This window comes from Falco naumanni, chromosome 7 (genome assembly GCF_017639655.2).
Source record: "Falco naumanni isolate bFalNau1 chromosome 7, bFalNau1.pat, whole genome shotgun sequence".
NCBI classification, from domain to species: Eukaryota; Metazoa; Chordata; class Aves; order Falconiformes; family Falconidae; genus Falco; species Falco naumanni.
The window spans coordinates 45,698,913-45,726,064 of NC_054060.1; the positions used below are offsets into that span (position 1 = coordinate 45,698,913).

The 27,152-nt window shown below is 42.0% G+C and overlaps 1 protein-coding gene across 4 annotated transcripts; it reads right to left on the reverse strand.

Moving 5' to 3' along the window:
• Positions 1-1,622: 1,622 nt before the first annotated feature.
• ALKBH3 (alkB homolog 3, alpha-ketoglutarate dependent dioxygenase) lies at positions 1,623-26,467 on the reverse strand. Of its 4 annotated transcripts, XR_005829066.1 has the most exons (10): positions 26,381-26,467; positions 24,730-24,842; positions 23,600-23,634; positions 22,604-22,651; positions 20,960-21,063; positions 19,666-19,754; positions 16,286-16,495; positions 7,610-7,708; positions 6,660-7,069; positions 1,623-6,104 (listed from the first exon to the last, which is right to left on the reverse strand). XR_005829066.1 is itself a non-coding variant. In XM_040602123.1 (9 exons), exons 1-9 carry the CDS (start codon positions 26,448-26,450, stop codon positions 6,045-6,047), a joined length of 828 nt encoding a protein of 275 aa, XP_040458057.1. In that variant the 5' UTR covers positions 26,451-26,467; the 3' UTR covers positions 1,623-6,044. The 4 variants fall into 4 exon arrangements, 3 of the variants coding, with proteins under 3 accessions (XP_040458057.1, XP_040458056.1, XP_040458058.1); XM_040602123.1 differs by lacking the exon at positions 6,660-7,069; XM_040602122.1 differs by having other exon boundaries at positions 1,623-7,069.
• Between the last annotated feature and the right edge of the window lie 685 nt (positions 26,468-27,152).

Genomic DNA, 27,152 nt, shown 5'->3' on the forward strand with positions numbered 1-27,152 from the left:
GAAACAGCAGATACTTAGGCCATTTTATTCTACCTGTGGCTCCTGCAAGCAACAAGATGCTGTGTCCCACATCCAGCCTGCAGTACCATGCTCAATCACTCTCCTTGCCCTGAGCCCTGGGAGGATTCCTTCATGTTGGCTTGTCAGCTGGTCCCAGGAATCTCTTCTCTGGCACGAGCTGTGATGGCTTTGTTGCTGCTGAGGAAGCACAGGTATTGGCAAATTTTACCTTACACGCAATTTGTCAGACACCTTCCTACTAATGTGTGCGCTGCTCCCCCTCCTCTGTGCAGGGATGGGTACCGGTGCTACATCCTGGCTGCATAACCCAGGGTGCCTGCAGCCACCCACCAGTTCCCAACAGAAAACACCACCGGGCAATTTTAAATCCCTCTTTCATCTCTTCCACTTGCTTCTCCCAAAGAATTGAGGAGCCTGAATCCCGTGACCCCTCTCCGTTCCAAGCCCCCCCCCCCCCCCCCCCCCCCCCCCCCCCAAGCTATTTCAAGCTAAAGGCATGACATGCTGGGGCGGCAAGCTGTCTCCCTCCTCCTTGGCACAGTGCAAAAACACAGCACGGATCTGCCTCCAGAAAGCAGAGGGGGGATACTGGGAACCACATAAATTCTGCAGCCTAACAAATCTGGCACCAACCTGGGATTGCAGGTTGTGTGTCTATGCCAGTACTCCCTCTGGGAAGTCACATCTCTGTTCGCTCCTGCTCCATCTTTTGCTCTCTGCATTAGAAACGCTTCTGGGTAAGAAATTCTCCTTGCAGGCCTCCCTAATGATGACAAGGAGCCAATGACCTGTGACAAGTCACAGCCACAACTCCCTTGTCCCACCCAATGCTAGGGCTCTTTCTAGCCTGTGGATCCTTCCAAGGGGCCTGGTTTTTGCTCTGTTCTGCTTTAAGAGATGCACTGGGTCTGGCTGAGCCCCACAGCAGCCGTCATAGTGCTGTGCTTGTACTGGTAGCCAGAGAGATGGTGGTAACACAGCAGTGTTTTGGCTACTGCTGAGCAGCGCTTGCACAGCACCAAGGCTGGCTCTCCAACCTTCCCTGCCCGCTCCACCCAGGAGGCTGGAGGTGGGTGAGATTTTGGGAGGTGACATAGCCAGGACAGCTGATCCAAAGTGACCAAAGGGATATTCCACACCATATGACGCCTGCTCAGATAGAAATGCTGAGAGAGGAGGAAAGGGGGGGCATTTGTTATTTATGACATTTTGTCTTTGGGAGCAACTGCTACACACACTGAAGCCCTGCTTCCCAGGAAGTGGCCAAACATCGCCTGCTGATGGGAAGTAGAGAATAACATCTTTTGTTTTCCTTTGCTTCCATGTGTACAACTTCTGCTATTGCTTCATTAAACTGCCTTTATTTTGACCCACAGGGGTTTTTTTTCGTCTTATTTTCTCCCCTCCCAGATCTACTGAGGAGGGGAGTGATAGAGCGGCTTGGTGGGCACCTGGCACCCAGCCAAGGTCAACACATCACAAGGGCTCATGCTTGGCCAGCTTACTGCCTGAGGTCAGCCAGTGCAGGGTTGCATGGCAGCCTGCCCTAGTACAAAGGCATTGCAGGAAACACACGCTCAGGGGCAGAGGACTGGCACTGGTAACTCAAGAGATCAGCTGTAATGTCAACCCACTCTTCAGCATGGATCTATGTGCTGTCTCCACCATGGGACTAGAGAGAAAGAATAAATTGCACTCTCCTGTGAACAGCAAAGCAACTGCACATGCAGCTATAGGCATAAACAACTTTCAGTTAAGAATCATTCTGGATCCAGTGAGCACTGTGTCTGGATGATCCCCTGTGAAATGAAGACTCTGCTCCAAGTCTCGTTCAGCCAGCAAAACCTCCTGAGCAAACAGAACAAGGTTTTTGTTTCTGTTGGGAAACCTAAATGGAGGCCATGCAACAGACCTCCTTGCTCCTTATTCTAATTAAAATGCTTTAATATGGTCCTCCCTTTCTTCACTTAAAACAAGGCCCCCTAGCTCTCCCAAGATGTGCCTTCCCAGCACAAGCTGCCAAAGACCCACCAGCTAACCTGTTCTTCAAGGAAGCTTGTAATAACTTTGCAAAGTCATACTAAATGTTACACAACCGAAGAATGAGGTAAATTAAATAGGGCAACAGGGGAGAAAGCACACATCTGTCAACTTGCTGAAGTAACTGGCCCTCTGCCTCTGGGCCAGAACTCTTTAAAGCAACTGCTGCTGAGCCTGTATATATCCCTTACACATCACTCTCAGGCATGCTAAGAAGAGGAGTCAATACCCACAAGATCTCAGCAGAAGTTAGGTGCAGGGAAGACAGGCCAGTGAGCTCCAACTTAAACAAATGGCCCAGGTTGCTATGGAAACCTCAAGGATGGAAGAGAAGCACTTTGAAAACAAAATGTAGCCGGGCAGATTAAATACCCACTCTGAAAAGGTTTATGACCAGAAAAGGCAAAGTGGGTGTTAAATGCTTTTTAGCTAAGTCAATAGTAGCAGCACTTGAGAAGGAGGCATTGTGGGATTCACAGCACCCATCATACCTCTCCTACCCCAAACCCCAGGAAAAGTCTTCTGTACTTTGTCAACACTATGGTATGAAAATTCTGGATTCTTAACCCCTTCCTGGCACCCCATCTCCTTCTACATTACTACTGTAGCTACAAATTACTATATGTAGCTATATTAACCCCATCAGCCATGGTAAGTGGAAAATACATAGCTAGAATTAATCTGACACAGGAGGAATAAAATTAACTGCAGCTTTAAAGTTAATCAAAACTGAAAATCCTAAAGAGGTGGGTTTTTTTTCCCTAAAAAAAATACAGCAGAGAAATGACAGAATTTTGCTGTTGATTTTAAAAGGCATGTGGCTCAGATCAACCTGGCGTGGCCCAACAGTGTAGTATTCAATCGGATATACTCTAACCTTATCAAGAGTTTGTGCTTGAATTCAAGTATTCTCTGATTAAATGATTATTGCAAGTAGCATGGAGACAGAGCATTTCCTCTCACCAGTATGGTTAATTAATAATGTTAACGATTATATAGGTGTTAAATAAATGAATGGTTACGTATTTTTGATGGAACCAGTCAGAACAGCTCCACCCTGCATGTTCCCTCAGAGTCGCAGGCCACCCTCCACCCTTACTGAAGACAGCTTCCCGCCGGCTCCTTGTCATCAGGCCTTCCCTGCTCCTTATCATCAAGCCTGAGGGCCATTATGTTTTGGAAAAGGTATGGCTATTTTGGAAAAGCTTAAAAGGGAATCTTAACAGGGATAAATAGTTTGAAGGCTACAAACAGTTTTAAGAAATGCAATTTTTCAGCTCTTCGTGGAAGAGACACATACTCTGCTGAAAAATAACACTTCAGAATGAAGCTGGAAAAAAGTAACCCCACAGTTTATATATTCTATGTAAAAAAATATCAATACACCTGTAGCAGGGAACATATGAGAGGTAACTAAAGATAAATATGAACAAAAGACAATGGACATGACAGGAGAAAGGAAAAGGCAGCAAGAGGGAGTTTGGAAGACACAGGAAGAATACAGGGAATATGGAAAATAAAATTCACAGGCGCTCTGTAGGCAAAGCACCTCTTAGCATCTGCTCCACTACCTCATGTGGCCAGACTACTCCATGTGTAGATTAGTGAGTCTAGTGATAACAGCAAAACCAAAAAAACCCTAGGCAACCCCCCACCCCCAAATCCTCCATGTACATATAAGCCTTTGTTTTCACATAAATGATGTATTTTACTTTACATTAATGTAATGTATTCTGAGTTTAAACCTATTTTCAAAACGCTGTTAGCTGGGAATATTGGACTGTCAAAACCGTCCTGGGAAGGAAGAAAGCCTTATAACTGAAAAATAAATCTTTCAGGTAGCATTTCTAGAAATACTGTTTTTAAATCCATATAACTAGGGGAGAGGTTCCTCCAGATATCTTTAAGTTAAAGAATGGAACCTAGCTACATATTTACCATTCTAAATATGCTACCCTCTGCACTTGACTAGAACAGCAGAAACAGCTGAATAGCAGCACTAGAAGTTGCCCTGGTTTCCAGTGAAAAATATTTAGGTGCCACGAGAACACCACCAGACTCAAATCTCACTTTTGCACACATCTGTTCTGAGAACTGTAAGAGTGATTGCAGCAGCCAGGAACAAATTTCTACCTACAGGAAAAAATGTTTCTGCAGAAAGATCTCCTGAGATGTGGGCTGGAATCTCCTCTGCTCTAAGCCATTTCCTGCTGTCCCAGCAGACAGGAGGTTGCGATCTGCTGCCACCTGGCTAGGTGACTTTTTTGGGAGGAGGTGGGGGGAGGAAGGACCGACCTACGAGTTCCCAGTGGACAAAGAAACCTGACCTCTAGGCCAACTGTTCCCCTTGCAGCCAGGGCACTCAGGACAGGGGGAGGAACAATGCCAAGTGCCTTCTCCCCACTATTAACCAGATTTGGATATAAGCAGTGCTCCCAGTTGACACACGAGACAGTGCAGAACATAGTAGACACCTGCAACAAAAATGTATCACCCAAGATTGCTCCATGGGGTACAGCATTTCTCTTATAAATCATTTTATTTATAAGGGAAGAAACCTTGGTCTTCTCCTAGATCAAAGGAAGTAAAGAAACTAAAACAAAATTTGCTAACATTATAAATTGAATCCAAGAAAGTAATTGAAAAACTGTTCTCCCGCAACAGTATCAGCCTCCAGGGCCCTACCATCAGTTATGTGCCCAGCTTCATTGAATTCAAATGGGTTTGTAATTTCTATAGGCTGAGGTTTGGGGGTTTGAAGTTTCCGTCTAGTCCCCATGTCCTACTCTCTCTTGCAGCACGACTACTCTTAACACAGTGTAAATAAATGTAGCTTGAACAAACTGATAAAGGCTAAAGTGTTGCCTTGTCAGAATACCTGGAGAAATTAGCACTGCCCCTTGCTTAAGGAAAACCACTCTCTGTCAGGACTGCCAAACCTGGGCACACATACAGGGATGCGCACAAAGCTCCAGTTACCCAATGAACATAAACATGAAAGTAAGCATCTGCCTCCTTCAACAGTAATTCTCAGGAGATACATCACAGAGCTCAGATCTTAAATTCAAATGCAAGGAATTACCATTAAATATACTCCAAAAACATATTTCTATACAAACTGGGATGAAAGTGAAGACATTATTAGATAGCGAAGTAAGTTTTCTAATAACATTCATTCATTTTAGAATAATAAGCTATTTCAAAAGCTATATGGTGCTTTAGATAGAGAAGTTGCTTCTCGAGTTTTTTGATATACAACCAAAACGATTCTGCTCAATTTCAAAGCACAGGGATTGAAATGGCTCAACAGCCTGTCCTTTAGGTCATCAATAACATTAAAACGTAGGCATAAGTGAGTATTAACAACTTGACTGTTCTCATGAAATGAGAATTTTAAACTACAGCAGATGCTGGGAAAGAAAACAAAGATATTTTCTAACCACCAACTAATTCTTGGACTGAAGAGGGATGCTTGCTTAACAATGTTAACGTGTTACAAGGCATGAGATATTTACCCATGCTTAGATCCTACTTCAGGCAGAAAATGAAGACATACCAAACTTGTATTTTCATCCAGTACAGTGGATGCCATTTAGCTGCAGTGAGAACTTAAACATGTAGGCAGCATACCCGACAACACCCAGACAGCAGTCACCAGCTCCTGGTCCCTACCAACAGCTGAGACATATCTAGGATGGGCAAACTTGAAGAAATCCAGCAAGTCAACCTAGAATCAGGTCTGAGCTGCTAGACTGTTTCTCTGTAACAGCAGAGGCTTAAGAGATAACCCTTCAAGTAATATTCTTGAATGCAATATGCATTGACCTAGGAGCAGTAATACCAGAGTGAGTGCTACACCTGGTGCTACTAGACTCTACTTAGTGTACATTTGCAACTGACTTACATTGTGATTATAATTAATCGGCTCCAAATCTTTGGACCGGTTCTTCTGGGTATCAAATCTGACAGCACAAGCCTCATTTTTAGAGACATTGGCATTTCCTGTCCCACCTGAAATCACTGGAAGGTGTAAAGTAGTTGTGCTAAAAAGAAAAACAAAAAAGAAATGTAAGAATTTCATTAGCGAATTCTGAAAGTAACGTTTTTCATCTCTTTTGTGTCTATTTTCCTGCCTATGACACAGAGGTAACAGTTTTAAGCAGCAGGGATGGAGGACTGTTCATACTCAAGCAACGGGCAGCTTCAGTCTGGCTGAGGAGGCTGGTGGCTAAGGTCTCTCTGTGGTTTGTCTTTGTCTTGTCTACATGGATAAACAGGATGAAGTCTGAGAACTCAGTGCATAGCAGAAGGGAGCTTTGACCCTCTGTTCTACTAGACACTATTATAATTCAAGTAGTTACATAAATTATGAAATCGATTGCTTCATTGCAAAAGACTTTGCAACCTTCAAAGAAAAACAATGCTCTATCCCTTTGTGAAATGAGATCACTGTGAAGTGCAGCTTTCTCATTTCTGTACGCACAGCACACGTACAGCTGGCTTCACATGGAAGAATCCTGTCCTGTCATTACTTAGAACATAGATCACTACTTGGGGGAAAGGGGAGACAAGAGAAGGTGCAAAAAATAACTGCTCACTGAATCTTTCTGCTCCACTCAGTACCTCTCAGATCTTTCATGTGATTTGTGTTCTTTTAAGAATAATCATTGCTTTTTCACAAACTTAAAGCCTGTGATTTAGTATCATCTAATAGCATATCACTTATGAAAACAAAACAGCACTGTCCACATAACACAGGCAGCTTCTGATTGTCAAAGATCTTCATAATATCGATTCTTTTCCACATCAGGTATTTCACAGAAATCTATTCCTGTAAGGCTTCCTTTAAATCTGTAGCAATCTGAGGCTCTGGATCTGCTGTGGGTTTATATCCAAAAATGCCCAAAGTGCCTCTTCACTTCCAAACTCCATCAGCTTCTGAATAAATGATCCTAAAGGTCAAGTTTATCCGTGCATCTCTAGAATGATATTCCTTCGGCACTCGATGCTGTAAAGTGGCATTAGAAAGAAAAAACAAAATACCAAAAAAACAAAACCAAATACGTGAGTTTGTGTATTTAAAATACAGTTAATCAAACAATGTAAAAAAACCTTCATTCCTGTGATGGCTTTTTATTAAGATTTCTAAACATTTATATAAGGCAAAACCATCATGTTCTGACTGTTCAGGGCCACTGAAAACAAAAGGTCTTTGTAAATTACTGTAGACTTCTTAAATTAAGTTGCAACTTTTTTATATTCCAAGTTTCTAAATTGATTTTGCTCTTTCAGCTGCAGGCTGCAACCTTCATGGCTGAACTAAATGAGACATCTGAGCTGATACTGATTACATCACTTAGCACTTGAAAGAAAACCCATCGTTTCTGTGGGTGCTTTGAAATTCTGAGGCAGAAAGCAGTATTAATGCTCTGGGAAACAATTGTGTCACTGGAAGCAGAATGTCCCATACCTTTATGGGAGTGCCTCTTGCATAGTTAGAAAACTGCATTGCAGCAAAGCATGCAAACAGTGCCAAGGAGTTCCTTACCTGCCAGTCCTCCTGGGTAGCTCCTTCCATCACCAGCAGAGTCCCATGATCAAGTGGCATTCTTAGTCTTTCTACGTAAGTATAGTCTCCATTCTCTTCCTAAAAAGAAACATTAGACACTGAAGAAGCAGGCATGTGCATATGGTAGAAAACCAGTCCTCTATAGCAGAGCTTAAAAAGCTGTGAGGGGAGAGAAGGAGAGGAAGCCCTTACAAGATCTACCTAAATCTCTCTGTTACCGTATTTCACAAAGAGCTCAGGAGCCAAGCATTTTAAGGATGAAAGAAGCCACTGCGTCTCACTGCTGGTACAAGACAGGCAAAATTCAGCCAGTTCCTACAACTAATGCAAAATAGTGGAGCAAGGCTGCAAACCTTTTGGAAACATCCACTCTTGAAATAAACTGTTCTGTGTGGAGACATTCTGCAACAGCCACCCTGATTCCAGCAGTTAACTACTCCACCAAAAATACACATCTTCTTTTTATTATGAATTTGTCTTGTTTTGGACATTACATGTCAGTATAGTACTATTTGCTGGATGAAGAACTCTTCCTATCCAAAAAAAATCTCATTTTCCTATAGACCTTGTAAAACAAACTGTCTTAAACTTTATCATCACTAAACAAAACAGACTGCTAAACTAGAAGACAGATAATTTGCAAACTTTTGTTAAACCTTCAGAATATGCACAACTTTTTTCAAGCACAAATACAACAAATGGACACAGTAACATCACAGTATTAGTCTCACACATGCTACATCAGTGGGCGTAGCAACTCTATTGCTTTGCTCTATCCCTTCCAGTTTTAAAGTAGACTAATACAGTACTAAGCCAAATTGCTTGGAGAAGTCTATTATGCCAACACAGTTTTCTTTGTCAGTCATGATAGTAACCGCCTCATGAAATCATATTATATGTGACACGAACTATTTTCCAGAATGCCACATGGGCAGGTATTATAACGCTCTATGTACTCCTTTAATACTTCCTGATTTTAGCCTTCAACAGCTACAGAAAAAAATCGCTGCAAGCCTTAACAACTTCCATTTAACATCCTGCCTACTTAATGTTGGCACTTTGATTATTTCATTAATATTGAAATGTGAATAGAAAAGCCAGGATATCCCTAAATACAGAACAGCAGTATGTATCTTGCCTTTTATAGATCTCTACTGCCAGCTTTGCAAGCTGTCTAGAAAGAGTGGAAAGCAACTCTCTGAAATAAGGAATTCAGGAAAATTTCAGATAGGAAATCACCTGCAAAATACAGAGATTATTTTAGAGAGAAGGGGAGTTAAGAGAAATGTTTTAATATGTGTTGAAAGGGAGGGGACTCAAGAGGTCCTTTATTTTTACGTTATAGAAAGTCATAGATAGCTTGTAAAGTGGATAGATAGCATAGTAAAGTGGATAATAAATGTCCTCCTCTGGAAAAAAAGAGTATGACAGGTTCTCAGTCCCCACAAAGTACAAGTGCAGGATTAACCTTGTTCTGAGTATACTGCGTACAACAAACAGCCTGAATGCGTGTTTGTTATTGCACCACTGCCTCCAGAAGCAGAGATTATTGGTGGTTTTTTTCCAAAGAGATCACCAAATCATTTATTTGTTCTTGAAAGAAATGCTGGAAACACACAATTACTACAAAGAGATGAGAAAAAAATAATTAGGCCAGCTCTGAGGTTCTAAAGCACGACAGTGTTCCTGTAAGGGGCCATATGCCATTGACAATTGCTGAACAAATGCTTCAGGTTTTTTATTTTTTAATTACTTAGGCACTACTTTTTCTTCCAGTTTCTTATAATGGTTCATGGACTCCTAAAACCACACTTGCTGAGTGTTTAGGAGCAGGCAATGCTCAGTTACTTCATACCCAGCTTAAGGCAGCAATTACTCCAGACTCAACAAAACCTGTTACTACCAGAGTGGCATTTGTCACATCTGCCATCTAAAATGACGCTGTACTGGGGTTGGGATGATGAGAAAAAAAAAAGAAAAAAGAGGTATGAGAGTTCACCACTTATGCCACTTGTAACAGAAGCAGATCACAAAGAAGCTGGAAATAACGCAGGACAACCGAGACTGGGAAAAAGGAATTATCACAGTAAAATTTAATCCAGCTTGAGGTGCAGGTATAGTTACCTTACACTGACTAAAGCTCCACATTTCTGAAACAGAAACAAAGATCCCCAGGCTTCAACTGAGTTAATTCAGGAAAACTAACAAGGCTCTGCACAGACTCAACAGACGAAAACATTAATGAGCCATAAAAAGGCAGACATAGCCTTTGGAGAGCCATTAAAGACCCAACAGCTCTCACTCAACACATTTTAATGCTTTCACAAAAACTCACATTTTCAAAAACCCCAACTTAACTTCCTTGAAACTTAATTGTGCAGTGGCCCAACTTGATGCAGGTTTGTCTTTTTTAAAGTTCATAGCTTGCTGAAAAGCTCAACATAATGAGGTAAAGTATCAACCACCGGGAAAATTATGTCCTGGACTTAAAGCAAAGTTTGATTTTCAGAAGAACAACTGGAAGCGTGTGTGTGTGTGTATAAAGAAGATGCAGACAGAAGGAAGACTGCAAATCCCCTAAAATGCAAAGGAGCTTGGTTAGGATCAAATAAATTCCCAATAATAAAAAGCATCACTTGATGTAATTAACTACTTATTTACAGCATTGACACTTTCTGTTCATGTCTGGGACTAGAAGCTGTAGTAGTACAGAATGTTATTCAATCCTGCTGGTGCAACTGGCAGCACTGGCTGGCAATTCTGGATTTCTGCATTTCTTGGGGGTACCTAAGGACCCAAGGCTGTGCCAGTGGTTGGTTAATTAAGCTCACCAAACCTCTGGAATCAGGGAGTGCTGAAGTCGTTCAGAATCATTTGTAGCATGTATTCTTTGCAAGGAAAAAGCAAGACATACTTTTAAGCTTCTATAATTACTAGTCATTTATCTTGCTCTATTAAAAGTAAGGTGTAATGACAGAACTTCAGAGGAAACAAGGAAAAAATTTCAAAAATAGGTATCATAAACATGACTGCTGATGAAAAGCAGAGCAATACCATTGCTCTGCTGTTTTCTGTTTCTCAGGTTTACATCATTTTACTTTATGCACGGACAACAGTGGACTTATGTTTATCTCTTGCTCATCCTGATTAAAAAGGAATTCTTCTAAGACAAATTATTTAGGAGAAAACATCCTTTTAGCTTAGAAAAGTCAGTACGTAAAAGTAGCCGTTACTTTCCATTTCAAATGGGACAACTCTGAGCTTAGTTTTACTTAGAAAAAGAGATTTTTAAGTCAATTGGTTTTGCAGAGGCGGCAAAGTTAAGACAAAACGTTTTTACTGTCTTACATGTTTTTACTAACACTGTCCCACAAATCTCGTTTCAGAACTTTTATCTCTAGAGCTGATGTTAGACATTCAGAAAACTCAGTTAAGTTTCACAGGTCAAGAAGTTTATGAAGGAAATTTATTCTTGACATCTATGGAGGAAAAGACTTTAAAAATACTGATAATAACCATGCAAAGAAATGCATTAGGTAACTTCTATATGGCCACCTCATAACTCTATGTATGTATTACAAAACTAGCTATTTCCAAAAACAGGTCTAGTAAAGCAACTGTTCTACTTCTTAGCATATTAGAATTTTCATAATCTTCAGTTGCACATTTAATACAATCTAAGCTGTACACTGTCCAAGTACACTGGCTAAAACATTTTTTTATCCTTAATTCAAGTAACTACAGTTAATAAGTGATGAAAGCTCAGTGTGAAGTGATAGGAAGTTCTGCATATAAAATCTACAAGTATTCCTCACTCCATCAAGGTTTTTTTCTTAAAATGGTATCAAAATCAAAAAGGTAAGAAAGAAAGAAGATCTAGTATAAATCTATATAAATCACCTAAGTTTGTTTCTTAAATCTCAGGCAAGTTTATTAAGATAGTAGTACAAAATGGATTCTGGATAGGGTGGATGCACTTTCTATTATAAGGAAAAGTAAATGGAAACATCCTGTAGAAGAATGTTTAAATAATAATGCAGTTATACATGCAAACGATGAAAAATTATTGTCAAAGGTTAAAGTCAGCAGCCTTCATGGAGAATGCTGGCTTCTAGTCTTCTGCACTATCTGTTTATTACCGAAAGAATTATCCTTACAAAACCTCTGATCTTGCATTTTTCAGACTTCCATCTTGCTTGTATCCCTCTTTTCCAGTTTAGTCCTCTATCACCAGCTGTGGAAGCACTCTCCTCCACAACAGCGTGGTTTTATCTGTCAATAGTTCTGCATTTTTACCTGTTTATTCTCACTACTTCTGACAACATCCTCACTGCAGCTCTATTCTTTACAGATTCAGTAGGAATGAGTATCGGTTATATTGCCCCTTCCTCACATAACCCACTTGCCAGCCTGCACAGAACTATCTTTAAACGCCCCCATCAGTCTTTCTCCAGCTGTCCTAGCAGACTGCAAGTGAAGTATCTCTAAAGCACTCGCATCTTCCTCTCTGCTTCTCTACAGCTGCTCAAGTCCTGCCAATACTGGTGGACAACACCTCCTCCTCTGCAGCCACTGCTGTCTGCAAGTCTCCTTCGTGCCAGTCTAAAAGTCCAACCCTCCTTGTCCTGATCCAAGCCTGTTTTCTAGTGTGCTCCATATTTTCCCACGTTCTTCTTCAGTTAGGCCTGTTAGGACATGAAGGGTTATTTTTTCAAAAGTACTAGGAGATCTTTAACTTCTGCTAGAACAGCTACTCAAGGACAAAAGAGAAGGATCATGTTTTAGTGTTTCATTTGAAGGACAGACCCACGTGAAGGCTAATTCTGAGAACACCATGAACATCCTGCTATTATCTAACACACGTGTGAAGTTCTCTCCCTTCCCCAGTACCCACCAGTTCCCTTGGTTACTGATGAAAGAGCAACCTGACAGCTGGCTTTCCAACTCTTTCAAAAGATCACACGGCAATTTGTTGGACAACTACACCCAGCTGGTCCTTATGGCACCCAGACCACTGCTACAGAGCACGTCCCATGGGGATGTGGGAGCTCAGTGGGACATTAAATGTCCTTGAACTAACATTTCACATTCAGCTTCCAGAAAGACCCAATGAGATAATCTGGCATCGTCATCACTGAGTTGAGCAGTGATAAGCAGCACAAAAAATGGTAGTGACACTGTACCAGAAAGACCCATCTACCACAGTGAAATAAATCAGTCTAGGACAATTAAGTCATGCATGAGCAGGGGGCTTGAGGCTGTGTGGAGGACAGGAGGACGTCACGGTGGGGCAGTGGTGACAGTTATGCTGTGGGCAAGCACGAGAGGACTTGACTAAACCAACAGATTGTGTGTGAACCGTGTACGAGTCACCACTCTAAACCAAAGCATTCATCTCATGGCTTTGGTGTAGACAGGAGCCACAATGATGGGGGCAACAAGGAGGCTTAAACAAGGTTTAAGTAGTTTACTAGAACTAGAAGTAGAAAATAAAAGAAATCAGATCACTGTAGACTGAACTACCAAGTAGGCATCAAAAAAACCCTAGAAACCATTTAAAGCAAAGGCAAAATATCAGTTACAACCACACAACTGGTCCAAATAAACAGTAAAAGGCAGTATTTAGAAGAAAGAATGCTTAAAAAGAAAAACTCCAGTGGGTTAAGTAAAACAGTTTCTGGTGGCATGTTAATTTCCATGAAAAGTCTCCTTAATTCCAGTGGAAAATTTACTCCTGAAATTATTTGTAGCTTTTCTACATGCAGTGGGCTGAAATCTGAGTAAGAATTATTTCTACTTATCCACAAGGGATACTTGTTGATGCAGATTCAAATAGGCTACACATGTCTCTACACCCCTTTACCATTTATTATATGATGAACACTTACTCATCAAGTACAGTACTCGCCAAGAAGAAAAACAGAGGACTGAACTTTTCCTTCTCCTCACCTTAGAACCAAGGGAAAAAAACCAAACAAAACATTTGCACCTAAATAATTTTTCTCTTTTTCCACTTTTTGTCAAGGAAAAATACAGAGAAAGGATAAAAAGATTTCCTTTTGTGACAGTTTCAGAGCGGCCTATATAAATGCCACCAAATTCCTGAGACAAAGGTCAACATTCACACAAATATGAAAAAAAAAATATCCAATCCACCAACATTACTGGTCATTTTTGCAGTTAAGAGAAACAGGATTTTGTTCTCTAATAAGTTCATCCACATTTCAAGATATAATATGGAAAATACTTGTGCAGATACTAACAGGAACTGAAGGCTCTGAGGGTTCTGATCTAGTATTCCTTCAACAGCCACTGTTATTTCTTCAATAACCATCTTGTAAGATGTTACCTGACTTGCAGTACATACTGTTTTGTACCCAGCACATGATCACACACAGGCAACCACTTCACGTTTTTTTCTACTACCATTTATCCGTAGTGAGTTTTACCATAGTATTTCTCATCTTGTATTTTCATTACACCTTTCCATCTTTCAGCTCAAAACAGTTAAAAGCACTTACAAGAACAGAGGGAAGTCAAGGTCTTTGAAACTCTAGAATGTGAAATACTAGAATGTTGGCTCACAAAGAGGTTTAATTTTGGGAGGAAAAAGATTTTCTTTCTCTTTTGCTCCTCACTGAAATCTAACTCTGAAAAACCCCATGTACTGGTGATACCGGCAGATTACAAACCAGGGAGAGGCTGAATGCCTGTGATGACTTAAACTGAATCCCTTTTCCCTAGACTACATTCCTCTTCCTGTAACTTGCTTTTGAACAAAACTTCAAATATCTACAATCAACTTTAACTTTCTCTTAATGAAAGAGCAAATGCTGTATTACAATAGAGTACGAAAATTACTTCTTTGGTGATACAGCCTGAAAGGTTGTAATTTCCATCAGAGCCTCTTGTAACTCCCATTTGGCAAAGCATCTAGTGTCATAGGATGCTCTCAGAAAATTGCAGGCTTTGGGAATGTGCAAAGAATACATAATGTGTGCCATATAATTATTAAGTACAAGTCCCTTAGGCACAGGACGCAGTTAATAGCAACTTATTCAAAGATCACTCTGCACATGGGGATCATACTTCAGAAACAGGTATGTCACACTGGCAAAAGGAATACCCTTCATAGGTAGCAAGACTCAGCTAGTCAGAAGTATCAGGTCAGAAGCACCGAAGAAAAGAAATGAGGAGAGCTTGAGGGATACATCTATAGAAAATCATCCATCTCAGGAAGAAAAGGAAAGAAATCGTGCAACAGAGACCAAAGACGGTGGCCAATTATGAGTGGCACAAGCTGCATTTCCCCCTTTGCTCACAGTGGGTGTCTTTTCAGAAAACAGCAAACGGAAGACAGACATCTTGCTCAAGAACTGGGTCTGATTTTGAAGAGGGAAACTGCAAAGTTTATACTGAAATGTAAGTGGCCTTGATTCTGATCCATCAAAGAGGAACACATAACACTTCTAGAAATTAATCCAAGCACTGTTTACAGCTTCCCAGAGGAATGAATTTTCCAGCTGACATTTTGTTATCATCACAGCATCAAAGATACTTACTCACGCTATGTCCACTGATATAATGCACTGCTTATGTGATCTCATGCTCAGGGACCAGGAGTAAACTCACTTCAGACAACAAAGAATTTACAAATTAGAGAACTGGTGAAAAATATAAATTATTTCTTTTCTGGTTAAAAATTCTGACCTTTGCTGTTCATGAATAGGTGACCCAAGGTGACTCTTGATGGGCAGCCTTCAGTATGCCAGCATACAGTTTTCTAACAGGCTGATAATCATCACCTTTGCTTTCTGCATTACTTACTCAGAATAAATAGCAACGCAAGCAGACAGCAAACTTCTTCCCGAAGTCCCCAAAGACTACACACACAGAACAGGCATCTGAGGCAGGATACTCTACAACGAGGCCTGTATCCTCAACATAGGAATGTGCGATTCCTTTACTTGGGTAAATACAAATTACAAAATTTAAGTTGTCTTGTAAACACAGCATTTTATCTAGAAAGAGTATTAACTACTGATTCACCAGTTCCCAAAAGGATGTTCCACACATGTCTCCTTATCAAAGTAAAGATCTCTGTTTAGCCTGTGCAGTATGATGTGACAGTTTGGTATTTTATGGAACAGAAACGATCTCCCTCCCTATGTTCACTGTCCCTCAATCGCAACACACACAAGTCAAAATGCAAACATTATTAAAAGGCTTTTTACTTAGAAGAGCAGTCAGAGCTACTCTTCATCCCACACACACTATGAGTTACACAATGTTTGCCCGAGTTTAAGAAAATGGTATCAATTCTTTGGTTCATTTACACAGTGAAAGTCCCCTTCCATCATCACTTATTTCATTGTAAATAATGGGAGATGCCCTTGTTTGGGCAGCAGAGTGCCCAGGTTGCAATTTCACTGCAGCACTACACTGTTGCACATTATTAGCGTGGTCCCTTTCCCACCCTCAAGACATCATGTCCCATGTGACAAGACTTCCTGATCCCTATGCTTACTCCACGGAACTTTACAAGTTGTGCTTTCATTAACTACATGCTTTTAGTAATTAAGTTCTCTAAAGAGGTGGAAAACACTAAACATATTAGTAACTATAGGACTCTCTCAATGTGGTATGAACACTCACAGGGGAGGGTTTCTTCCTCATCTCAAAGGTCCGGGTAGCACCAAAGCTGAGCGAAGCAATGACAGGATTTTTTCCCAGCGATGGTTCATCATCACTGTGCCAGTCTACGCTATCCTTCTCATTTCGGTAGAGGTTGCAGAGAAGAGAGTTGAAGGTGTAGCCAGTGAACTCTTCAATCCGCTCCTTTAGCATGGTCAGCAGAGGATGCCACTGTCATCAGCACAGCAGGCGTAGGGTAAATACAATGAAATCGGGACAGCAGCAAATAATATAAGACACAAAGGCAAAACTACTAAGAAACAAAATACACTGCACTTTTAATTACAATAAACTTGAAGTCAAATAAATGCCTCTGAAAAAATCTGACTATATTTTTAGGAAAGCTGAGGAATGGGCTTTATGTGAAATATGCATGTCACTTATTGCTCAATACTAAATCATCTCTTAAAATTATGAAGCCAACCTGCCCTGCCTTTCCCACTAATGCATCCAGCCACCCCAATTAACTGAAAGGTGAGGAAGCAGAGTAAAATCTGCTTGAACTGACCACAGACAAACATTGGGAATTCTTAACTAAGACAAAAACTGTGCAGCTTCTCCCATGCCTAGCTGGTCAAGCTAGAGGAGTTTAACACAGGAGTCTGATAACATCTGAGTTACGTGGCCACTGCTGGCAGGCACAGCACATCCAGAAAGTTGCGATCAGTGACTAAATGACACCCTCTCAATCATCTGCAGCTGCTGACGCAGAACAAGAGACAACAGTTTGCCTAACGCTGTCACAGTATGGCCCTCTGTCCCTGCTCTTAGTACAACTTACTGAGCCCAACTCATCACCTCTTCGGGTTTGGACTTCAACATTGTAACTTCTCAGTGGTTGTAAAACCAGTGTCACAGGCCCTGGATTTCATCCTTCCCTTAGCTAACACCTTGCTGAGCCCCACAGCCCATGACAGCTCCATGACAAATCAGCCCAGTGAATCATTATTTAATGTTACAAACTTACATCATGACTTTCATCTGTCAGAGTACTTTTAAGTACTCCACAAGTATATATAAAACAAAGCCGCAGCAACATAGGCCAGAATTTTTGCCCATTATATAATCAGAAACACAGATCGGGAGAGGATAAAGAACTGATTCCAAACCTCCCAGTGTATCCCTGGCAGAAGGACGAACAGACAGCAGGAATTATTTCCTAGTATCCACCACTATCCACTGAGTCTGCAGCACCTTCTTTCTAGGCTTACCTATGTTTAAAGGGTTTTTAACCTATTGGCTACGCTGCAGGAGCCTCAACATACCATCAATTAGGGGTATTTCTAGCTAAGTCACCCCTTTGATGACTAAGCATCATATCAATAATTAATTATACAGAAACAGCCTACAGCTGTGGGACATGTAGGGAAACCAGCAACACCACTCAAAAAAAGCTATAGCTTGTAATTGAGCAGCCTGACTGCACAGTGTGCGCAGGACATATACTGCAATGGCAAAGAGTCCCAACAAGAACTACTGAAAGCACTTTCCAGTGACCAACTGGGATGGATTCCTTAAATTCCTATCACAAAAGTATTTATTACTAAAAATGTTACCATATGGTGAATTTTACAGTTCAGTGGAAACTCCACTACAAACCTGCAGCAGTAGAAATAATTTTACTGAAACATTACTGTGTCACCAGCTACATCGCTGCTTACAAAGAAACATTTTTCTAATGCCAAAATTCATTTAGGCACGAGCACTGGATTATACTTAGCAGGGCTGCAATCACACCCAGTCTTACCAAACAAAAAAGGAGAGGCACAAAGCTAATTACTTCTACAGACCAAGTGTTCAAGGTAGATACAATTGGTTTTGTTCAAGCTGTGCCCTAAATTACATTTTACTTTGGATATTTTTGTGATATAAATCCTATTCTACAGATAAGGACTGTGCTCTTTACACCATTCACTGCTTCTTCCAGGCTGCAGGAGCTCCCACTTACAAAGCCGAGTGAAATGTCTGAATGTCCGTGTGCAGGCTACCCGTGTACCTGCCTATGGGCAGTTCCCAGCCAGTGGCAGGGCTGGCTCGCAGCTATGCAACATTTGCCAGCGCATCTCACTTTCTGCCGGAGTTTCTTTCTCTCAGTAAAAAGGGGAATTATTCAGGGATGAAAGACAGGATCAGCATGCATACTGAATTAGGCCTTATACCTCTTGGATGAGACAAACAAGCCAACGGTCCAATGAGTGCTAACTCTGAACTTTATGCAAGCTGAACTGAAACTGTGAATTCAGGGTATATAGGCTCTATCCAACCTCTGAGCAGCAATGGCTTCCACAAGTGTCAATTCTGAACAGGATTTAAATCATTAGGGTACAGCAGAACGATTTTGCAGGGGCACTTCCAATTCCTAAAGCCATTCAGCTTGCAGAAAAAGTCCATTTAAAATAACTTTCCACAGATGAGTACCAAAAAAAATGCCTGTGTTTCCACCACAAATTCCACAGGTTATGAAACTTTTAAACTATGGTATTTTTGAGACTACAAAATCTTCACAACTCATCTTGTTAAAAACACCTTTCCACTTTTCCCAAACTGAGCTTTGCCTTCCTAGGAGGCACTCCCTTTGGCAGCAGTTCTGGGACTTGGGACACTTCTCCCTCATGCTGCCCAGCCTTCAACAGTCACAATTTAGGTTCAGAACACTGCAGCCTACTGCCATGGAAATGTCAAACAAAGCAAGACCAAGGGACAGGCCAACAGGACAACAGGCTGGAAGACAGAGAGAGCAAATGAACATGAACAAAACATCAACAAGTCACTCAGAAGGTTTTGATCCCTTCCAAAATAGCACGGGAAATTGCATAGTACAATCTGGAGTTGCTGAGCAGGCAGGTTGTGTGTATGCATTTCATAGCAGGCACACAGAAACCAACAATATGCTTAAATTCTCATTTAAGCAGTATTGAATCTAAGTGTTTCTGCAAGTAACTATTTCAGTAATTGATATTACTGTATCTTTACAACAAATAACTCAGTATGACTGAGTACACCACAATCTCCCAGATAAAGATGCATAGATTAAGTCACATGTAATGATTCAGTTTTGTTCAAAGCTAGAGTGACCCAAAAGCAGGACTTTAAACTCTGCAGTGATAATTTTCTTTTGTCAATGTTTAGCAACTAAATCATGCTCCTCTCCTTCAATCCACCCATAATGCTTGTTTTATAAAGTTGTCCACACTCCACTAGAACTTGCTGCTGATCACAAATGAAATGCTGATAGATACTCTATCATAAAAACAGAGGATAGACAGAATTCTTGTCCCTCAATCTCTGCAAAGGATTTCTCTGTAGATGGTAATAAAAGAAAACTGTAAACACATACATACATTTGGGTTTGGCTGCATTGTTATCCTGGAGTATGTGTAAGGAAGTTCTCCATACCAGGAGGTAAGCCTTGGTTCCTCAAAAGAGACTCCTATAACCAAGAAAAACAGGAAAACTTTCTCAGTTGCCTTATCAAAGAGCTTGAAAATGGAAAGATGATGCAATTCTGCCAAAAAACTTAATCAAAAAGGGACTGCCTGCACACCTAAAGTTAAAAGCAGCCCCTTAAAATCCTCAACCTTACATAATGAACTCAAGTAAAGGAATGAGATTATTCAAAAGCAGGCTTGTGTCTGCAAAAGGAATTACCTTGTCAAAATCCTGGAACCACATCAATTTTCTCATCCCTATGCCAGACAGGGCAGGGACTGAACAAATTAAAGATAGCAGAATGAAACTAAAATTTTATTTATAATTCTGGCTTTCTTTATATTCTCCTGGTTCCAGTGCCCAATACACTGGCATAAGTTGCAAGATGAATCCACTGGTAAGGATGAAGTGGCAAGGGCTGCAACATCAGTGGGACATTACAGAAGAGGAACATAGCAAGGCTGCACAAGTAATACTTTGTCAAATATGCGTGTGCTCTGAGGTGTAATACAAACATCAAGTTAAAATTACTTTCAGCTTCTTAAAAGACTACCTTGGTAGCTATTTCGCATACTTGACAGGTAACATTCTCCATTCTACAGTACCTTTATTGCAAGCCAATAAACACATTTTCCAGCCCTGTCCAGTAACTACTTCAATATATTATCTTACATCCGTTCCTGACTGAAAGGGGAATTAGCTAGAACAGCTGCCCCTTAGTGAACAAATCCAGAATAGCAGCCTCTTTATTTACTGCATACTGGAAGTAATAAGCAAAGAAAAGGGAAAAGAAACATGCTCTGCTAGGTTTTTAAGCGAGAGGCAAAAAATATTCCTGGTGACAGAAACCTCAAAGAACACAGTTTTTGCAGCATCACTGGGAGACAGCATGAAGGGATGGGGCGCAGGCCTAATCTAAAAAAGGAGTGGGAAAAAGAACTGTAGATGATAGAGGAGACAGTAAAATTCAAAGATTTTTAAGACAAGAAATTTTAATTTGGAAAAAATCTCATTTAATTGGCAATAGGAACATGGTGATAGATGGAAAAATAAGCAGCAGTACTCTTCAAATAAGCAAGGAAAACCTGGAAGGAAATGTAAAGGAGTGGTAATGTGTAAAATGAAAACCAGTGGTAAACAATGCATAAATTTTGGTATGGAAGTAACCAGGGAATGACCTGAAAAGTTGGTCTACACACTCCTTACCCTGTCTGACGTGAGTTCGCTGACCCCAGGGTATGTCTTGGAGGAGTTGTTCAAACATCCAGTCTGCTTGTTCTGAGTCAATAAAGCCAGGAATCAAATGAATCCTAAGGAAGAAAAAGATAAAAGATGGAAGGAATATACACTTCTATATAAGCTTTGATAAAATATTTAATTTCCAGGATTTCCAAAGGGAGCTAAGAATGACTGTAATGCATCAGACCAAAAGTCAAAACCCAGCATCCTCTTTCTGACCACAGCCAAAAGCAGGTGAGAAGGAAAGAACAGAAAGCAGCTGGAGCTCCTGATGAGTCTTCCTCTCACCAAACACGTCTAATTGATTTTCAAAACCTATAAAAATATATGACACCTACAATATACTACAAGTCCCATAATCAGCCATATACTGTGAGAAAAACGGCATCCTTCTGCTTGTTATTAACTTCACATCTGATAAACTAGAGAGCCCTGATTATGGTACTACAATCAACATAAGTAAATAATTGCCCTTTATTCACCCTCTCCATGCCACTCAGAATTTGATAGCCCTTTATCACTATTGCCATCCTATCCTCTCTTCTCCACGCACAAGAACCCTAGAGTATTTAACCCCTCCTATTTTTACATTTTCATATGTACATTTCATATTTTGACCGTACTAACAGCAGCATTCACAAATTCCAGCCACTGTGGTGGACTACAGAATAGGAATGCTGTTCACAAGAGTTTACTCTCGCAAGTGTGAGAAGTGCTTCAAAGACATCATAATAAGATTATGCAGTAAAAGTACTAAAAGAGATGCAAAATCTGATTATTAACTTTTCAGAAATTTATATATTCCAGCAACATATTATGAAAACAAACTCCAGAAAATGACAGAATAACCTAGCTGGCTGTGTATCTTTTCTCTTTCCGGCTGGTCAAAGCTTTTACTGTTCAAATTGGTATAAAAATTTACCAAGACGAAAGCTTCGAAATAAATGCACAGAAAGTTACTATATCCATGGCATTTTTTCACTATTAATAAAATCTAGCAAATTCAGAAGAAAAGGATTAATATTGATATTGCAACTAAGTCAGCAAGGTAAAATAAAATGCATTTTAATTAGTAGGAATCACAAAAAAAGTAGGTTTTGTTTTGAAGTGTCCGGAAGCTGAAATAATTAAGGTATAGCATGTAAGCAAAAGGGACAACCCTCAAGTTACCAAATCTGCCTGAAGTTAAATGCTTTTATTAGACTGATTTAAAACAAGTCCAATTTACAGCTAAAAGTCTTTGGTAGCTCTTAACTGTACAACATAGACATGCACTTGCTAACACAAGAATACTGATCCAAATTTCAAGTAGCAACTTACTCTGGATTGTGACACAAATGGACACAGCCCCTCTCCTTATCCCAGACAAGAACACTAGCGGCAGTATGCATTAGATGTTAAGAGGTTCATTTTTCTTCTCTTCAGCGCTGCTCAGAACTGTGTAAACCTCTGCTACCTGATACTCAAAGTATTTCCAGAAGAACTCCAAACAGAGGATGCACAGGAAGGGCACTATGCACCTGCTAGAGTCAAAACACTCTACAGAGAGCAGACTTCAGAAAGCTGAGTATCACTGCCTTGTTCTGCAATAACAAAGTTCCATCCACTTACCTAGAAACGCCAGTTGGTGCTTTGCTAAGCTCATACACACCAGGCTTGCTGAGGATGTAGAAAGAAAACAGCAATCAGATGGACAAACAAGGAATTATCTTACACTGAGCAGCATGGACTAGAACTGCTGTAAACCTGGCCTAGGGCGAGTTTTCTTTAAAAAAGAAAGGAAGATTAAAAAAGGGAAGCAATAATGTTCTGGAGATAGTCAGAGTAAGGCAGCAAGGGTGTTGCAGAAGCAAATGAGTTTTTGTGTACTTCCTGCCTCTCCTTTCACCAAAGGCTCAATATTCAGTTTTAGGGCTCTAGAGAGAAGTAGACAAGGGACATTCACAGAATCCAAAGGAGACAACCACACAAGACTGTACCTTGACCACTGTGTTTGCATTTACAGGCGCACTGAATAAGTAAATTCTACCAAGATAACCAAACTGAAGCAAAATTAATTTTCAAAATCTGTAACTTCACCATTCACCACTACACCTCGACACACTTTATGCCAAAGTTATTCTGAGAACATCCCCATTTCAACACAAAGGGTAAGTGATCTACAAATACCTAGCTTCACTATGACACACACTAGCAGCTACTTTTCCAAACCTTCAAAGGAATGCTTCAATGCTGCTTGAGTTGCCATACCAGCTATACTCCTGGATAACAGTAATTTCCAGCATAGAACAGGAACTGTTCTAGGAAAACGTACGTTGCTAACCAAGGAAGACATATTTGAAATTCTGTTCATCCAGAATGTCCAATTGTTTGTTCTTCCTGGCTTATACAGCTACACCAAAGCTATAAAAAATAGTTAACACAGACTTGAACTTTCCTGATTAGAAACTCAGGACGAAAGCCCTGAAAGTCTGTATTTTCCAATACTCATTTCTTCCAAAAGCATGGCAGTTTTAAGCGGAGAAGGAACTCTTTTAGAGCAGATTCCCACTGACCAACAAGACAGAAAACCTACACAAAAGACAGTTAAGTCAGCAATATACTCACTCTATCACACCTGCTTCAGGAACTTTGCGCTCCACCTGAAAGGTAACAAGATAATACTTCATTAATATTAAACACTTATGTACCTGACATGCTCTAGTCAAACAGAACTAACTGCCATCTCTAGTGTCTCTATATAGCTGCATATTGATCTATCAGTGAGAAAAACATACTTCTGGACAACTGGGTAAGCAGTAACAACCCATTCACTCTCTCCATGCTTCAGAAACACTCAGAGCTACCACTTCAGGTGTTTTTTAACAATCAACTGCCCCCTAAAGGGCATTCATTTCTAAATTAATTGGGTTATAACAATACTTGTTATTTATCAACTGCAACCAAAAAAATTCTTCTCCTTACATTTGGAGACGTTACATTGTTAAAACAAACAAACAAAAAAAACCAAACCAAAAAACCCTCCAAGCACGGTAGTTTAATCCAGCCTAGATTATCATTCTGGTGGCCTCAGGGATTTATCCTTCTCTAAGATCAGTGGAGTGCTGAAATGCAAGGAGGTACTGAGTTGAGCTAGCAAGAGGATCAAAATATAGTACTATATAGCTACCAGGGCTCTGCCACAGAGAAAACAGAATCTCCTCAGACCATCTCCAATCCTTCCAACCCAAAAAGACAACTTTTCAAACACTCACAAGTTAGAAATAAGTGTTCAAGACTTTTTTTTTCCAAGCAAGGAACCGCCCTCCCATTGCACAGAGCACAATATTCTTCATTGTCTGACAAGACAAAGTCTATAATACAAATCCCATACTCTTCCTCTGTAACAAATAAAACAGCTATCCCAGCTGTGGGAAAAAAACAGAGCTGAAATCATGCTTAGGACATTGCATCATTCTGAGTATCTAAGAGGGCATACTATTTTGGCTTTCTGAATAAAAGTAGTTATGAACAGGTACGTAACCAATACTCAGAATCTGAGGCTAAGCAAAGGGACTCTTTCTGTTTGCCATATATGCAAGACAGTTGCAAACTCTGCTTGGTAAAAGCCCAAAGTTCAGCTCAGCTGAGTTTTTAATTTGGTTTTAAACATGAGACTATTATCTCAAAGTCTGATAATTTTCATCATCTGAAATTTAATAAAAATGAGATTCTGCTAGTTACCCTGCAATTTTTACCTCTGATGGCTTTTCAAAAACAAATTGCTTTTGAGTGTGAGGCTGATCTTTCCCCATCCATGCCAGTCCGGTGCCTGCGGGGGCAAGATTGCTGGCCACAGATGTCTTAAGTGCTAAAGCAAAGAGAGAAAAAAAAACAAAAAAAAAGGATCACATGAAATAAATTCCACCATACAAAAAATACAGTTTGGAAGAACTCATGGAATCATTCTTTGAAGTATTCTCCTCTGCTTGGCAGAGACTCCAAGGAAGAGTTAAAATTGCACAGAAACTGGATTTTTAAAAAATACGTATTTATTATTCATAGACAACTGAAAACATCCTGTTATCAGAAAGGATGACATCTAGAACTTTCAATTCTACCACAAGCACCTATCAGATGCCAACAGAAATTCTTCCAAACAACTAAACTATTTTCCTCTGCAGGTTGTTGTTTTTTTTTTTACATAGAGAAAACCACTTCTATTTCTCCGAGAAAAACACTTCTATTAAAACAAGGGGGAAAGCATGGAAGAGCAACCCAGGCATACCACTTCATGTGTTTAATTTGCACATGCAAACAGGCTTAAAAACAGGCCTGAAACAGAACGGAATTAAGTCTTTACCTGTACAATTCAAAAGATGTTAAAAACATCCCTTTAGGAATAGGTGGAACGAAACACACCTGTGACAGAAAACTTACAGGCTACACGCACAAGTCAAAATAACTAGATCATGTCATTCAGGAATTAAAAAAAAAATAAATCAGCTTGCCTAGGATGCTCAGTCTGGAGAGAAATGGGAGCTTTACCGAGTATAGCAATCAGGCAAGCAAAACACAGGTGTTTTGACCATGTTCATAAACCAAACTGGTCCTTCTTGCAGGGTGGGAACCGCACACGGTGCCCTCCTGCCCTGCACTCTTTGCTTCAGGCGTTTGGTACAAAACAGGGATGTAAACTCCTGCCCTTTCAACTACTGCTCTCTATTTTGCAATGATTTCAGTATAAAAAGAGAAAAGAAGCCACACAATAGGCTTTACTCATAAAAGCAACTAATAGTTACTTCAGAAGTTAGCTCTGCCAAATTCTATCCATCACATTCAAGCTGCCCAGAGGTGGGAAGGGTACCTTGCTTCGGCATGCCCGCTACAAGTAACGCAGCTGTACACGCATGCTGCTGACCCGGCACCGTGTCCAAAACGGCTACAACACGCCTGTGACTTGCGTAAAAGTTTTATTTTTAAAAGCGGGTTCGAACACCCGAGCTCCCCTTACCTGGACACAGCGGGCTACCGCCGGTCACCGTGTCACACGGCGGGGCCGAGGCGGCGGGGCCCGGCAGCACCGCGCCCCCGGCACCCACCGCCCGCCCTCGGAGCAGCCCCGCCAGCAGCCGCCCTTCTCGCCGCAGCTCCCCGCGCACCGTCCGTGAGGGCGGCGAGGCTGGGGCCGCCTCAGCGCTCCCCTCCGCGGCCGGGCTCGCTCCGGCGCCGCACACCGCGGACGCGGCCGGGTTCGGGGCTCGCCCACGCCGGCCCCTCCGCAACGCCGCGGCCCGCAGAGAAGGGCCCGGCCGCCCCGGACAGCCTCCGCGGCCCGGCGGCAGAGGCCGCGGGGCGTCCGACAGCGCGGCACGGCCCGGGGACCGCGGCCGCGCCCTCGGGCCTTACCTGCGGGCCGCCCCGCCGGGGCGCCGGCCCAGCCGCCCTGCACACGGGCCCGCTGCCGCCTCCCCGCCATGCCACCGCCCCAGCGCCGGCCCGCAGGTTCCGCTTCCGCCCGCGGCGGCCGCCTGCCGGGCTGGGCCTGCGCTGCCACCGCCGGTGCGCGCCTCCAGCGGCGGCACGGAGGGGCAGGGCGCTACCGGCCCGCGGGGGCAGCGGGAAGGGAAGGTCGGTGCGCGGGTCCGCTCGCCAGGAGGCCCTGAGCCACTGTGTCAGTTACGCGTACATTTCCCCCTGCGCGGGAAGCGGCGGTGCGGATGGGTGAAGTTACCAGCCATGAGGGAAACCAGAACCGGCGCCCCCCGCGGCGCCCGGCCCCAGCACGGAGCCTTGGCGGCAGCTCCCCCCCGCCCGCGGCCGGTGCTCACAGGCACTGCCACCCCCGCAGCCCGGCGCCGTCCCGGGCACCCGGCACCTGCACCGGGGAGGCGAACGGAGCGGGTACGCTACTCATCCCCTGCCCCGAAGGGAGTGAAAACTGACCCCGCTCGCGGATGATCCTGCATCCGTGATCGGAGCAGGAGCTGTGAAGCGACGGCAGAAGCAGCCCAAGGCACCCCGCCCCTCCCCTAGCACACGCCCGGGATGGGCCCGAGTACCTCGGAAGCCGGTGAGTACACATGGCCTCAGCTGCAGGGCGGGCAGGCGGTCAAAGCCAAAGTCAAGGCACTCCAGGTGAAACAGCGACTCCCTGCTGCAGTCTGCAAACACAAGACCC

Coding starts and splice junctions, on each gene's coding strand:
- ALKBH3 (XM_040602122.1), bottom strand. CDS start 26,450: ATGGCGGGGAGGCGGCAGCGGGCCCGTGTGCAGGGCGGCTGGGCCGGC. Junction 24,843..26,380: donor CCCGGCGGGGCGGCCCGCAG/GTAAGGCCCGAG, acceptor TCTTTGCTTTAG/CACTTAAGACATCTGTGGCC. Junction 21,064..22,603: donor GCACCAACTGGCGTTTCTAG/GTAAGTGGATGG, acceptor TTTCTTCCTTAG/GATTCATTTGATTCCTGGCT.